General features: G+C 39.1%; 1 protein-coding gene across 2 annotated transcripts in view; it reads right to left on the bottom strand.

Moving 5' to 3' along the window:
* Positions 1-10991, bottom strand: part of mtss1lb (MTSS I-BAR domain containing 2b) — a 78886-nt gene extending 67895 nt beyond the window's left edge. Inside the window, exon 1 of one of the 2 annotated variants that reach the window (XM_083549935.1) lies at positions 10441-10991. In XM_083549935.1, the coding sequence (XP_083406061.1) occupies positions 10441-10524 (84 nt within the window). In that variant the 5' untranslated portion in view covers positions 10525-10991. The remainder of the gene's footprint in view (positions 1-10440) is intronic. The other variant, XM_083549934.1, reaches the window with a different exon arrangement.
* Between the last annotated feature and the right edge of the window lie 3188 nt (positions 10992-14179).

The following is a 14179-nucleotide window of genomic DNA, read 5'->3' as shown; positions in this document are numbered from 1 at the left end:
TTAGCCTGCAGGAAGAAGAGTCCCATGATAAGGATCTGCCTTGTTACCGCGGAAACAAAGAGGGCACAGTGCTCCCTGTGACATGCTATAAAGGACAGCGGTACCTCAGGATGTCCCAAAAACACAGTATGAAATTCGGATCACAATCAGAACACACTCCTGATTAGCATCATGGATTAATTACTGTCCGCAACAAGACGTATCGCAATAAGGAAACGTACACAATCTAGACTAATCTTTTGCTGTGTGTACCTGCGAAGAAAGACGAGGAGGTATGTTTGATCAGGCTGTTCTTTGTTAGTGGTGCAGGAAGTGTGCTGAGGGGTGAAATTAACCTTCGTCGAGAACACAGCTGGAGGTCAGAATTCACAAACGGCATCCCCTAAAACTGAGACGTGTCCTCCTCCATCTCGCCTTTCCACCCCAACACGACTGTACCCCCTCCTGCATCAGCACAACAACATACCCCTGAGCCTTTAACACTTTATGGAGGGGTGGACTGGGAGATAATGGAAGGCAGGAGAACAAAGAGGGCAATGATTTTTTTATCTAAAAAGAAGGAATATGATGTATGATAAAAGAATTACAGCCAAAGGGTGGAAAACCAATAATTAAATATTCAACTCACTTGGGAATACAAAATTATGGAGAACCAAGCCAGTTTTTGGCCAATTTAAAGCTCAGTTTAACTAATTGAAACACTTCTGAGGATTTTAGGTTACTCAATGTTCCGCAGATACAGTGTACTATAATGTGTGTTTTAATGAGGTTAAACCAAGCAACATTGTGGACATCCATTGTGGAAATCAATGCACAAGAATAATAAATGAGGGTCAACACCAGAAAACACACTGACCCAAATATTAAAACCAGTGGTTAAAGGTCAAAGTCATGAGCTCGCATTAATATTGCATGCATTGGGTTCAAACCATATAATTTGTCTCTGTGATTTAAAAAAAAAGAAAAAATATAAAGAAAAAAAATAAAACGATTATCTCATCTTAATATCATATAGTTAATTTAATTGTTGTTCAGATAAATGATTTTTTTCAAGGATGTATGTATTGTACAAAGTATTTAGATTCAAAATATATAAGACAGACATGTGGTAGCTCAGTGGTGAAGGCGTTGGACCGTGGATCAGAAGAGCATGAGTTCAACTCCCAGCACCATCAAACTACCACTGCTGGGTCCTTGAGCAAGGCCCTTAACCCTCAACTGCTCTGTTCTAAGTGGCGAGATCTGTTGTAAAATACGATGCTATATATGTAAATGTTGCTCAAAAAACTGAGAAAGTGAGTGGTAGTGGAAGTAAAAGAAAGCGAAAGACCAAAACAAAGCAGTCTATCAAAATTATTTTGGAATAGTAATTACAATAAAATAAAGAAGAGGGAGTTTAATGGGAAAATACAAATATGGCCACAGGGCAAGCACTCTGAATTTGCATTAAACATAAATCATCTGACGCTTCGCATTAAATCGAATAAAAGATACGAACAATGAGGCGGTAGAACCGATGTGGGGCTGAACACAGTCAATGGTGATGGCACTAAACTGGAGTCATCTCGTTTGATCTGCCGTCTCACTGACGCGTTTGATGTCAGACATTTCGCTCGGAATCCGGTGGAGCGATATCCCCAGTGGAACCCTAAAACACACACCCAGACTGTTTGAAGTGTTCTATTCTGGTGTTCAGGCCTGAGGTCCATCGCACTGAAGAGGGCTTGCGAGAAAGAGATAAGAGGATAGAGCGACTCGGCCGACTCCCTCCGTGTCCAGATCCTCGTTCGTGCCTCATTAGCATATTCACCATCTAATCCCAGAGCCAAGCAATCCCTCAAGCCAAGCTCATTTTCACTCCTGCTCTATCCTATCATCCTCTTTGTGTTCTTCATGTCTCTATCCTGATTTGCCAAAACGGGTCACAAAGTATTGGGTAAGTATGTGAATGAGTCACACCCTCTCTGTTCAGATCTACAGTACATGGACGGATATATACATGAACTGCTTGGTTGGAAAATGTATTACAAGTGTATTTCAATCAGGACAAAAGCAGCCAAAAGGGTAATAAATAAAAAAATATTGGCAGAAAAAAGATCCAGATATCTCTTTTTAGTTGCTTAGCATTAAGCATTTGTATACACAAACAATGTTGATGTTACTAAATTACATGGTAAAATCGAAATATTCTAAATTCATACAACAATCGTTACTTGTTTTTTTGTTTTTTTAAATACTCAAAATTTGCATAATCCATGCCTATTGATCAAGCACAGTCCAGCTACATAAATAAAAATTTTTTGCCAGAATGATTCCCGATCTAAACATCAATTGATTCCCAAAGGACTACAAAAAAAATGCTATGATGCATCAGAATTCCCAGATGAGAAGACGTTCTAAGGCACTTAAATTCTGCAGTGACAGTCATATAATCACAATTTTATATTGAGGACATTTTCAGCCTAAATAGAAGATATATGAGGGAAACATCCATGTGAGAAATATAATCTCCACCTATCTTTATATAAATGCATACTTTCTTAAGGAACCAAATCAAATTGAATGCATAATAAGCAACTAGCTAAAAAAAAAATGCAGGAAATGATCTTGAAAGGCATTTTGTGGCTAATTCTTGAAGAAAGACATGACAAGAGTAAAAAAAGAGAAATAGCAGGAGAGAAAGGTGTTAATCGGAGTTGCCTTTGTCATGGCCTGTATTTCAGGAAGAGCTATTGGAGAACAATAGAACTCTAAATGCTCAGAGATACAATCAGATTGATTAATGATGATGTATAAAATGACCATCAGACCACCAATATACTAAGCAAACACTACATTAGAACAGCCTTAAGCAAAAAAATAGAAAATGGGAAGAAACCCCTCTTTTCTTCCATATAGTTCCACATAGAATCCTAAAGATTTACAAAAAGAGACAACCCAAAAAAGACGTAAACTTGTAGTTGGAACCCATCCCTCGAGCAAAATACAATTATCTCATTTATACAACTGAGTAGCTGACAAGTACTGCCTGACTGTTTGAAACAACTTTTAATTCAGAAGTTACCACAGTTTTTCTTTTTGCCGTGGGTTCGACTGCTGCTTCTGACAATTGTATAGCTCACTATTTGTATAGCGTTGTCCCAGTGGTTAAGGTTCTGAGTTAGTATTCAGAGCATTATTCATATTTAAATCTCAGGAGCAATATAAACCCAATTAGAAACTGCTAGTATGGTAGCGTGAGGTTTTCTTTTATTGATTTCCATTTGTCCTTATGGTGGCTACTTGGAACCATTTCTGAAAAAAGAAACCTTTTCCCTTTCACATTGCTGGATTTTACCAGCAAGATCAAGTAAAGAGCATTAAAATAGTGCTGGACTAAATTCATACAAAACAAAAATTTCTTCTAATCATCGAAGGCTTTTCCTTTAGAAAGGATGCCAAGTAGACCTCATTAAGAAAGCAAAAAACCTCCATTAAATACATAAAAACACTTTTTTCTTCAAAAAAAAAAAGTCTTTGTGAAATTATATTGTTCATGTTCTAATAATAATCATAATTAAAATAAGAAACAGTATAAGTTCAAGCTAATATATACATACATACATACATAGGAATATATTTAGCAACACATATGGAGTGACTTATACAATACAGCAAGAACTTTTTATTCATTTCTACCATGTTTTATAAATCATGTGACAAACAGTACTATACATCGTCATCCTATTTCCAGAAAATCAGATCAAATAAACTGAGCATTGATGAATGTTTCTAATGTTCTCACTGCAGAAATCATTGCACACCCGCTTCATGTCTGTACGCTCTGAAAGGACTTTACAATCACTTATCTTTCCAAACAAAGAGTGTCTCTCCGCTTATTTCTCCACTAATGAAAAGCTATTGAGCAGCCATTGCCTGAGAATTTAAAAGACAAATTCTGTCAGGACTCAAATGACTCATTTTTTTTCAAAGGAAAAAAAAATGAATAGCTTATAGCTTACTACTCCGCTTAATGTCTTCCTTCTTACCTATTGATTTCAGGACAAGCTAGGGAAACATGAGCGAAACCACACCAGCCTGATTCCATTGCTCCAGATACTAAACCAGTTCACTCAACAACAACAAAAATGAGAATAAAAAAGAAAAAAGGCATTTGTTGCTAAAATTAGTTTCAATGCAGTGTGTACAAGTGCATAAACAGAAGCTATAGTCTTTAGTCACATGAGCTGGAACAGTATAGCAGGGATGGTGATAACAGATCTCCTACTGTGCATTGGGTTGCTAAAACACAGCGTTGGGCAAATCCACACTTGCTTTACATTAGCAGACAGCAGTAAGTTGTTGTCGGGGGAAAAGAAGACTTCGCTGCATAATTTATGAACAAGGGAGTATACGCATTTCACCACGCTAATGAAAACCAAACATAATGTCAATGCCTTGTGGTGCTGAGTTTGATCAACATCGTTAGCCCCAATTAAATATTCGGCATAAATCATTTATTAATTTTTTTCTTGATTTTGAAAGAGTTTTTGCTCTTCATTTTAGGATGCATTTATGTACATTGCCCACCAATTCCTTTTTTTTTTTTTTTTTTTTTTTTTTGACACAGGTCCAATATTTTCTTGCAAAGCTCGATCGGATTTTTTATTTTAAATATTTAATATTAGTCAAATGTAAAATGAGATTTAAAATCAGAAATTTGTATTTTGACTCACATTTAAACACTCCATTCGTGCTTTGTGTTCGAATTTTCTTTGTACATTTTTTTAATATAAGAATTTCAATCAAAGTTTATTTATTTGGCCCCTTTTATAACGAGCCATTAAAGTGCTTTACAACAAAATGTACTAATTAAAACAAATAAAGCATTCAAACTTAATTACAGTCAAGAAACCTAAAAAAAAATTGCTGAAATTTTACATCCTTCAAGAACTAAAAGGTTTTTAACAAGTAGCCAGATTTGAGGCTGACCTTATACATAAGTAAATTTTATATACAGCGGTGGGAAGTAACAAAGTACAAATAATTAATTACTGTACTTAAGTAGATATCAGTACTTTCAAGGATGTATCAGTACAGGTATAAGTACTTTACCTCACTTTTTTTACTTTCACACTACATTTTTTTACACAAATATCCGTACTTTCTACTTCCTACATTTTGAAACCAGGCTCATAACTTTAGTTTTAATTTGTTTGGTGACATTATTCAATATTTTGAGCACTATACTGAGCACCGTTTTCAGCCCCACTTTTACGCAACACAGACGTAGGCTAGTTTACGAAGCTAACAATTAGCAGGCAGAAGGCAACAAGAAGTCTGGAGTTAACGTGGATGAGACATAGGGAGTCGGTGATATAAACATGACTGAGAACAGAGACATTCTTGATCACCTGATCTACCTGATCACCTGAGGCTACTTTTTACTTAAGTACATGTCAGAGCACAGAGCTCTGTCCTTTAACTTGAGTGAAAATGTGTAGTCAGTACTTTAACTTTGACCACAGTCTGTTGAATAATTTGTATCTGTACTTCTGCTTGTATTTTTTTTCTCTCCGTTTTGGCCTTCTGTCCACACTGAGATGAAAGTCAACAAAAATGTGAAAAAAACGTTTTTGTGTCGCAGTTTGGACTTTTGGGAAACGATTTAAAACGAAAGTGTGGGCGTGGAGTGTTTTTAGAAGCAAACTCACATTTTCACATTTATTCTAAATAGTGTAAAATTTTTTATAAAAAACACCCACAATGGAAAACTGCTCCACCTCCACCCCCACTCTTTCTATCACTCTATGACTTTAATCATAATCTGTTAATCGTTTCTGTTTAAACGAGTCCACCTTCGTGTTAGTCACTGGACAGTGACTAAGGCACAGAGAGATTGGCAGAAGTCCAATGAAGAAATAACCCAGTGAATATGTGTATCCTTTTGCCTGACAACAAAATGTAATTTTTCTTGCAGAAAGAGACTTGAAAAGAATTGTCAGTCGTTGAATAAAGTGCTCACAGTTGGGTCACAGTGGCATCAGGGGCCAGGATCCTATGGTCTACAGAGATGACAACAAAGACAGCTGATCATTCATTGGCCATCTGGAACGTATTATTTGTAGCCGAAGCTGTAGCAGCGAAATACACAAAAACATTGAACACGGAATACTGTATGAGTATTGTGGAGTAAAGCAGACATATAACTCAGATGCAAGTTTAATAAACTATCAACTTGCATTTTAACACATTGTGTCAGATGGAGATATATGCTTTAGGAATACACAATGCTAGCCATATTGAGAGCGCTAATCGTATCAGCGCTAACCGAGAGCTATCAAAATAGACTGAAATATAAGGGGTGTTCATTGTCAGTTGTGAACGAAGGTGCAGTGGTGCTCAGCTGCAGTAAGACATCTGAATGGTGTAAAAGTTTCAAAGATGGCCGTCAGCGACGATCCCAATCGTGGTGGTTCCCTGATGAATAAATGATCGGTGATGAATGTAGCATGGGAGTATGTCGAAAAATTTCCAATTCTTTAAATCCAATTCTTTAAACCGTTCAATTCACGGTTTGAATTGAACACCTCTGGTAGACATTTTACTTGAGAATTCAATCCATATATCATATCTAACGCCTCTAAATCTCCAAAGTTCAACAGTATTATTACCTCAATGTACCTCAAATATTTTTCACATTCTCATAGAAAACTTGTCAGGAAATGCCTTCAGAAAGAAGAACACACGCAATAGTGAATCAATCTGGAACCTGCTCATAACCTTTGCTCCAACAGAGACAGACTTGAGCACTAAAGCTGTCATAGCTGGGCAACTTCCTCTTCAGTTGAACAAAGAAGTAGTTGAAGGGTCTACGGTGTGACTTTTTGCCACTCTAAACTGATGACCATCATAACACATACAAAGCTACAGCATGTAAAAGGCAACTGGTTGGAAGGAGAATGGAGAAAGAGTGATGTGTGTAAAAAGGCACAAAGGCTCTAGGAATATCGCCACTGGAAGACTGAAACTACCTTTTGATTGAATCCTACAATTCTTGGAATGGGCACAAAAGCACGCCCATCAATCAGACAAAATTCATCTTCTACTACATAGAATGATCACACTTTATGAGGTTTTCCAAGAGCCAGCAGATGGAAGAGACAGAAATGAGTTTGACAGGTCCAACAACGCCTCAACCGAGCTGGCTGGTTTCCAAAACAAGTCTTCTATCTGAGGAAACACAAGCTCGAACGATACAGCAGCCTTACGCACTAAATAAACGAGTGGTAGTATGGGTGTGCGTTATGGACAAAACATTTTATCTCGATAATTGTTTTTTTTATAATTTTTTCATTAACGATAGTTAGACTAATTTGATCATTTTTTGATAATGTTAATCATTTAATGATAATGATTTGATTTTTATAAAAGTGTGCATCATATTTTTGAGTGCAGTTATTACAATTAATCACTAAATTAGAATAATAAGACATTTTGGCTGTAACCAAGCAAAATAAAACCGTTTCAGAGGAAACAGAAGCTGCATCTTAAGTGGCATTTCGATGTATTTACAAATACAATGTTGAATAATGATATCTGAGATTATTTAAAAAAAAGTGAAGATTTTTTAAAAGTCGAGTTTATTTCTATTGTGCTTTTCACAACAGACATTGTCTCAAAGCAGCTTTACTGATTTTTAAGTGTTAAGGTGAACGATGTGCATTTATCCCTGATGAGCAGCCGTGGCGACTGTGGCAAAGAAAAACCCCACTTTAGATGTTATGAGGAAGAAACCTTGAGAGGAACCAGACTCAAAAAGGGAACCCATCCTCATTTGGGTGACATCAAGAGTTTGATTATAAATCACTGTTCATAAGTGCAATTGAACCAAATCAATTAAACGGGTGATTCATTCAGGAACGAAACACCACCATGTTGCTTAGAGACGCAAAACAGTGCTGTGGCGTTGTTTGGAATTATTTTTGTTGGCGAAATCTTTCTTTTGAGCTTTTGTATAAAACCAGTATCGCATTTGTAATCATGGTGAATTTTAGATAAAAAAACAGCACTTTTCTTCTGATATTTATTAACTATAGTAGATGATATACATGTACATATTTTTTTGCCTCCATATCTAATCTAACCTACTAATATATGCGTGCACTCTGTAGGTGTAAACCTTCATGAGGTTTAAAAGATGGCGATGCTGCACCTCAGAGGAGTCTTGTGCAGGACGAAGGCTAGCATCTTAGGCAGGCCGCACATAGCTGAGCTGCTTTTGTGTGTGTGTGTGTGTGTGTGTGTGTGTGTGTGTGTGTGTGTGTGTGTGTGTGTGTGTGTGTGTGTGTGTGTGTGTGTGTATGTGTGTGAGGGCTTCTGCTCTGTATACTGGTATGCACATCTCAGCAGGAGGCTTGTAAATGTAAACAGGAGTGATATATAGCAGGTCCAGCTGGCAAACACATGAGTGCTTGGATCATTCACCTTTAGTCCAGCCGGTCACTATACACCCAGCCACCCCCCCACACCCCCCCAGACCCCCACCCCCCCAGACCTGCTTCGCAAATATTGTATTAAACACAGGGTCTTGAGGTTGGACCTCCTTCTTGCACTAAAATCGGATTTTTCTTTCACTGTAAATGTTTTTTTCAATTTTTTTTTTCAACGTGAGCATCACAAGGCAAATACATTTAAATACACACACAAGGTCATCCATATACACCAACACATCTGGTCCAATTCATATTCTCAATGGCAATGCATACAAGAGTCTTATAATATGCCCTATTTTATTTAAGGTTCCAATACAGCCATTCATCTGCATTCTTTAAAAGAAAATTGGACGTAGAATGCACGGATTTATGCCACATGGACTTCCTACTGTATCTGTCCACCAGAACAAAGCCCTTCTCCAAAGCATGCTGGCTGTCAGACGCAAATAAGGAGTGCGCAGTCATGCCCTCAGGGTGCCATCCCCCAGCAACAAAGGAACGCAGGCACGAAGCTTGAAGACTCCAAGAGAAAACCAGACGAACTGTACATGCATGCATACAGAGCATGAACGTCATTGATAGAAACAAAGGAAACACTGGTGCTGATGTCCGCACATCCACAGAAACCAGATGGCTGATGACTCAACGCTCTGAGAAATCTCTGCAGCATCCGGAAAGGCATTTAATAACTTCCCCGTGGTTAAGAAGTGACCCCGGTGTTCACATTGCCACAAAGCAGTAGGTTCACCTGATTTCATGAGCATTTCATCTCCACAATGGGTTCCAAAGAGCTTTAAATTGTCACAGAAATATTCATAGAGAATACAAGCACTGATTGAGACATCAAATCGAAAAATGGCAGATGCTGAATGACGTAGATCAGATGAGAACATCTGGGTATGTATTGATTGTTCATTGTATTTACCATTCATCATCTATGATCTAAGCTCTTGAATTCACCAACCAATATGCTGAAGGCCAAACACATGGATCATTAATTTGTCACTACTGTGATGTTTGCAGAAATGCCCAGTGGAACCTTACTTTGGCATCACCTGGTGTTTCAATGCAAACCCTGACCCCTCCAGTGACCTGGTCCAACAAACCCATTCCAACAAATGACAGAATGTCATGTTTAGACCAATATTTGTGCAATCCAATGGTGCATAGGTGGCACGTAACCCAAGGAAACCAGCAGGTTGAAGGAGATCAGTGTGTGTACAAAGTCAAAACATGAAGCCAACGCGAATAGAGAACATGGGGTGAAATAGGAAGACTGTTTTTCATCTGGACGAGAGGACATAGATATTTAGAACACTGGTTCACAAAACCCTCTGGGTCGATATATCACCTTTCAGCTCATTGTTCTGATATATAGCTATAAAGTGGAAGGACAAAAAAATAAATAAATAAATAAATAAATAAATAAATAAATAAATAAATAAATAAATAAATAAATAAACCTTCCACAGCCCTGGGCATTCTGGTGAAAGAACTGGGCGTGAAAGCAATCAAGAGAAGCATTAGATACTTTCTACAGTTTGCAAGACACAACAAAACCAAGATTGGATTGTGCATGCTTATTCAGCAGCAGATGTGCCAGTTTCATCGGTTTTGCGTAAATCTATTGTTTCCTCTTTTTTATTATTTTTTTATTGCAGTTTCAATACATAAGCATTTTACAAGATATGTTGCGTAAATCTTTTTTTTTTTTTTTTTTTTTTTTTTTTTAACTTTCATTCCAACCACAATTATTCTGACCAATGCAAATGCTCAGATCAAAACTCCCACCTGCGCCTCAGCACCTGCGCCTTTTTAATATGGCACTATTGGACCCCATGCATGCGCGCGTGCCTGTGCGTGATGTATGACGACTGACGGAATCTGATGCAGATCTGCAGGAGATGCACCTACAAATGCATGACGGTGCATGCATATTTATGACCGATGCAGCATGCAAACCCACCTTCATGTCATTGACGATCGCCTGGAAGAGTCCACCGAGCGCGCCGCACTCTTTCTCCACCGTCTCCACATTGACGTTTTCCATAATTTGAGATGAAGGGAAATTGCAAAAAAAAAAAAAAACACAGATGCCCGTGGGTATTTCCCTTCCGTTTGGGATAACGGTGCGGTTTCCTCCACGTAAAACGTTGGATGGGGAAATGCGCAAAAAGAGATACAGAGAAAGAGAGAGAGAGAGAGAGAGAGAGAGAGAAGGGGTGATGGAATAAGATTGAATGAGAGCTGAGCGCCTCCCACGAGAAAAGAGAGAGAGAGAGATATTTTCACTCCCTCTTCTCCCCGCGCGAGGAGGTGAAGCTCGGAGACGGTAGCGTAGGAATTACGGGCGCATCCTTTCCGACTGACGGAGACGCGACGGTGCGTTCGCCGGAGCGGAGAGCGCGGACTGAGCGCGTGAGTCGGGGACGCTGCGGCGGGAGCGCGCGCGCGATACTGCTACTGCTGCACTGAGCCGGGGCTGTAATCCGAGCCATGGGAATGGACGGAGGAGGTCACGTGAAAAAAAAAGGGAGGAGGGGAAGGAGGAGGAAAAGGGAAGGAAGACGTGCACGCGCATTCGCACGCACCGACGTCCCGTGGAGCGCGCCTGTGCAATGCCCGTGCGCGTGCAATTCTTTTGACAATTTTTTTGTTTTTGTTTTTTCTCTCGCGTGACGTTCGGCGTCGGTGTTCGTAAAAACGTGGAGTATATATATATATATATATATATATATATATATATATATATATATATATATATATATATATATATATATATATATGCAACAAATGCATACATTAGATAAATCAATTTTATTAAAACATGAACGCGCGTTCACGCACTTACACCGCGCGTACAATTATATTCCCATGTATTATATAAACCAACAATGAAATAAACGTGCACGCGCATTCGCTCACGGGGGCGCGCGCGCGAAAAAAAATGAATAAATTACACGTTTGTAATTCTATCGTTGTGTGGGTCATTTCCACCGACGCCTATCATAACCCTCTGGTAAATAAATAATGTTAACTACACGCATGCTCAGTGTTGTTACGACCTGTAGGCTTGTACACACACACACACACACACACACACACACACACACACACACACACACTTGTCATTTTGTTTGTTTTGGGTTATTTCCATTCTAACAGGCTGGTTTGGATCTATCATTAATGCAGCAGAAGAGATCTGGAAGTGAGGATATTTTTGAGATCCTGTTTCCTTATCAATAAAAAAATAAATTAACTCTGGAATGGGAATGCAGTGAGAAGGATCAAATAGTTAGGATAATTATGCATCATCTTTTAATCACATTTGAGCTCATCTCACATATTCTCTCTGGGGGGGTCCACCTGCCAGGGCATGCATTACTTAGGCTGACGAAAAGTGCTGGCATCAGCATCACAACATCAGTCCTCTTAGTCTCCACAGAGTCCATTCAGCATGCCTAGACCTGCCACTCAAACCTCCAGCGTCATCCATCAAGCCCTCAAATTGCACATTTTCGTCTCATCTCTTTTCTCTCGTGTGAGGCATGGTCTAGATAGTTTTGTGTTTTTTTTAGGACTTTAAAATTTCAATTTGCTTTCACCCCAAATGTCCTTAGGCAATCAGTAAAGACATACTCAGTGTCTGGAGGTTTTTTGCTTGTTTTAATAAACATTTTTTAAAGTGTCAAAATAAATTCACATACACAAATGAAACATCTTCTTCTTTCGGCTTCTCCTATCAGGGGTCGCCACAGCGGATCATCCGTCTCCACCGACCCCCCCTGTCCTCCACATCTGCCTCTGTCACACCAACTACCTGCATGTCTTCCTTCAACAAATCCATAGACCTTCCTCTTTTCCTCCTTCCTGGTAGTTTCATCCTCAGCATTCTCCTACTGATATACTCCATGTCCCTCTCTGCACATGTCCAAACCATCTCAATCTCGCCTCCCTCACCTTGTCTCCAAAACGTCCTACATGCTCTGTCCCTCTAATAAACTCGCACAAATGAAACATATGGCACCAAAATGGAAGATACAAAGTTGCTGTATAGCCACAGTAAAGCAATGGCCACAACTTAAGTTTCTTATGACAGTAAAATTATAAATATTAATGTAAATTTTAATTTTTAAGCTAATATTATTGCCACTTTAGTCCAAACAATTTCGATTAAACAATTATAGATAAAAGGACCTAAGTCTATATGAGATGGTATCAAAAAGGCTCGACAAAAGAGACGTTTGACATGACATAGATTTGACATACATCGCTGCTGCAACGAGTTGTTCGAGGTGTTTGAGTGGCACGTGCACTTCCCCTTACAAAATGTTGGAGCAACACAATTTTATATACAGTACAGACCAAAAGTTTGGACACACCTTCTCATTCAAAGAGTTTTCTTTATTTTCATGACTATGAAAATTGTAGATTCACACTGAAGGCATCAAAACTATGAATTAACACATGTGGAATTATATATGGAATTATATACATAACAAAAAAGTGTGAAACAACTGAAAAATGTCATATTGTAGGTTCTTCAAAGTAGCCACCTTTTGCTTTGATTACTGCTTTGCACACTCTTGGCATTCTCCTGATGAGCTTCAAGAGGTTGTCACCTGAAATGGTCTTCCAACAGTCTTGAAGGAATTCCCCGAGAGATGCTTGGCACTTGTTGGCCCTTTTGCCTTCACTCTGCGGTCCAGCTCGCCCCTAAACCATCTCGATTGGGTTCAGGTCCGGTGACTGTGGAGGCCAGGTCATCTGGCGCAGCACCCCATCACTCTCCTTCTTGGTCAAATAGCCCTTGATGACCTTCAGTGTGAAGGTGTGTCCAAACTTTTGGTCTGTACTGTATGTATAAAACACCTTTGGGATGAATGTGAACGCTGACTGCACTCCAGGCCTCCTCACCTACATCAGTATATGACTTTACTAACACCCTTGTGGCTTCTTCCCAAAAGATTGAAGTTTATTATAACAGCAAATGGGCAGTACATGTGGAGTAAGATGTTCCAAAAGTACATAGGAATCTTAGGGTCAAGTGTCCACAAACTTTTTGTCTATAAAGTGTATATGTGTTATATTATTGCAAATATGTTGCTGTTGTTGTTTTAAATTCTTTAACTGTAACTTTAAGTTCTATGTGCAGCAGATGGACAAGGAGGACAAAAGGTCCTGGACAGGACAAAGCAGTTTAAACTGATAACATATGGCACACATTCTAATGCAGTTTCCTTGGATAAGAGACAACAGAAAAATCACACCAGGGGCACAGTGGGTTCTACAGAGAGAGAGAGAGAGAGAGAGAGAGAGAGAGAGAGAGAGAGAGAGAGAGAGAGAGAGAGAGAGAGAGAGAGAGAGAGAGAGAGAGAGAGAGAGAGAGGGAGAATGCGAGAGAGGGAGAATGCGAGAGAGAGAGAATGAGAGAGAGAGAGAGAGAGAAAGAGAGAGAGTGAGAGAGAGAGAGAGAGAGAATGCGAGAGAGAGAGAAAGAGAGAGAGAGAGAGAGAGAGAGAGAATAAGAGAGAAAGAGAGAGAGAGAGAAAGAGAGAGAGAGAGAGAGAGAGAGAGAGAGAGAGAGAGAGAGAATGCGAGAGAGAAAGAGAGAGAGAGAAAGAGAGAGAGAGAGAGAGAGAGAGAGAGAGAGAGAGAGAGAGAGAGAAAGAGAGAGAGAGAGAGAGAGAGAGAGAGAGAGAGAA

Source organism: Silurus aristotelis (assembly GCF_946808225.1).
Source record: "Silurus aristotelis genome assembly, chromosome: 9".
Classification (NCBI taxonomy): Eukaryota; Metazoa; Chordata; class Actinopteri; order Siluriformes; family Siluridae; genus Silurus; species Silurus aristotelis.
The sequence above is the reverse complement of the archived record's forward strand: the minus strand, read 5'-3'. Positions and strand labels throughout refer to the sequence as shown.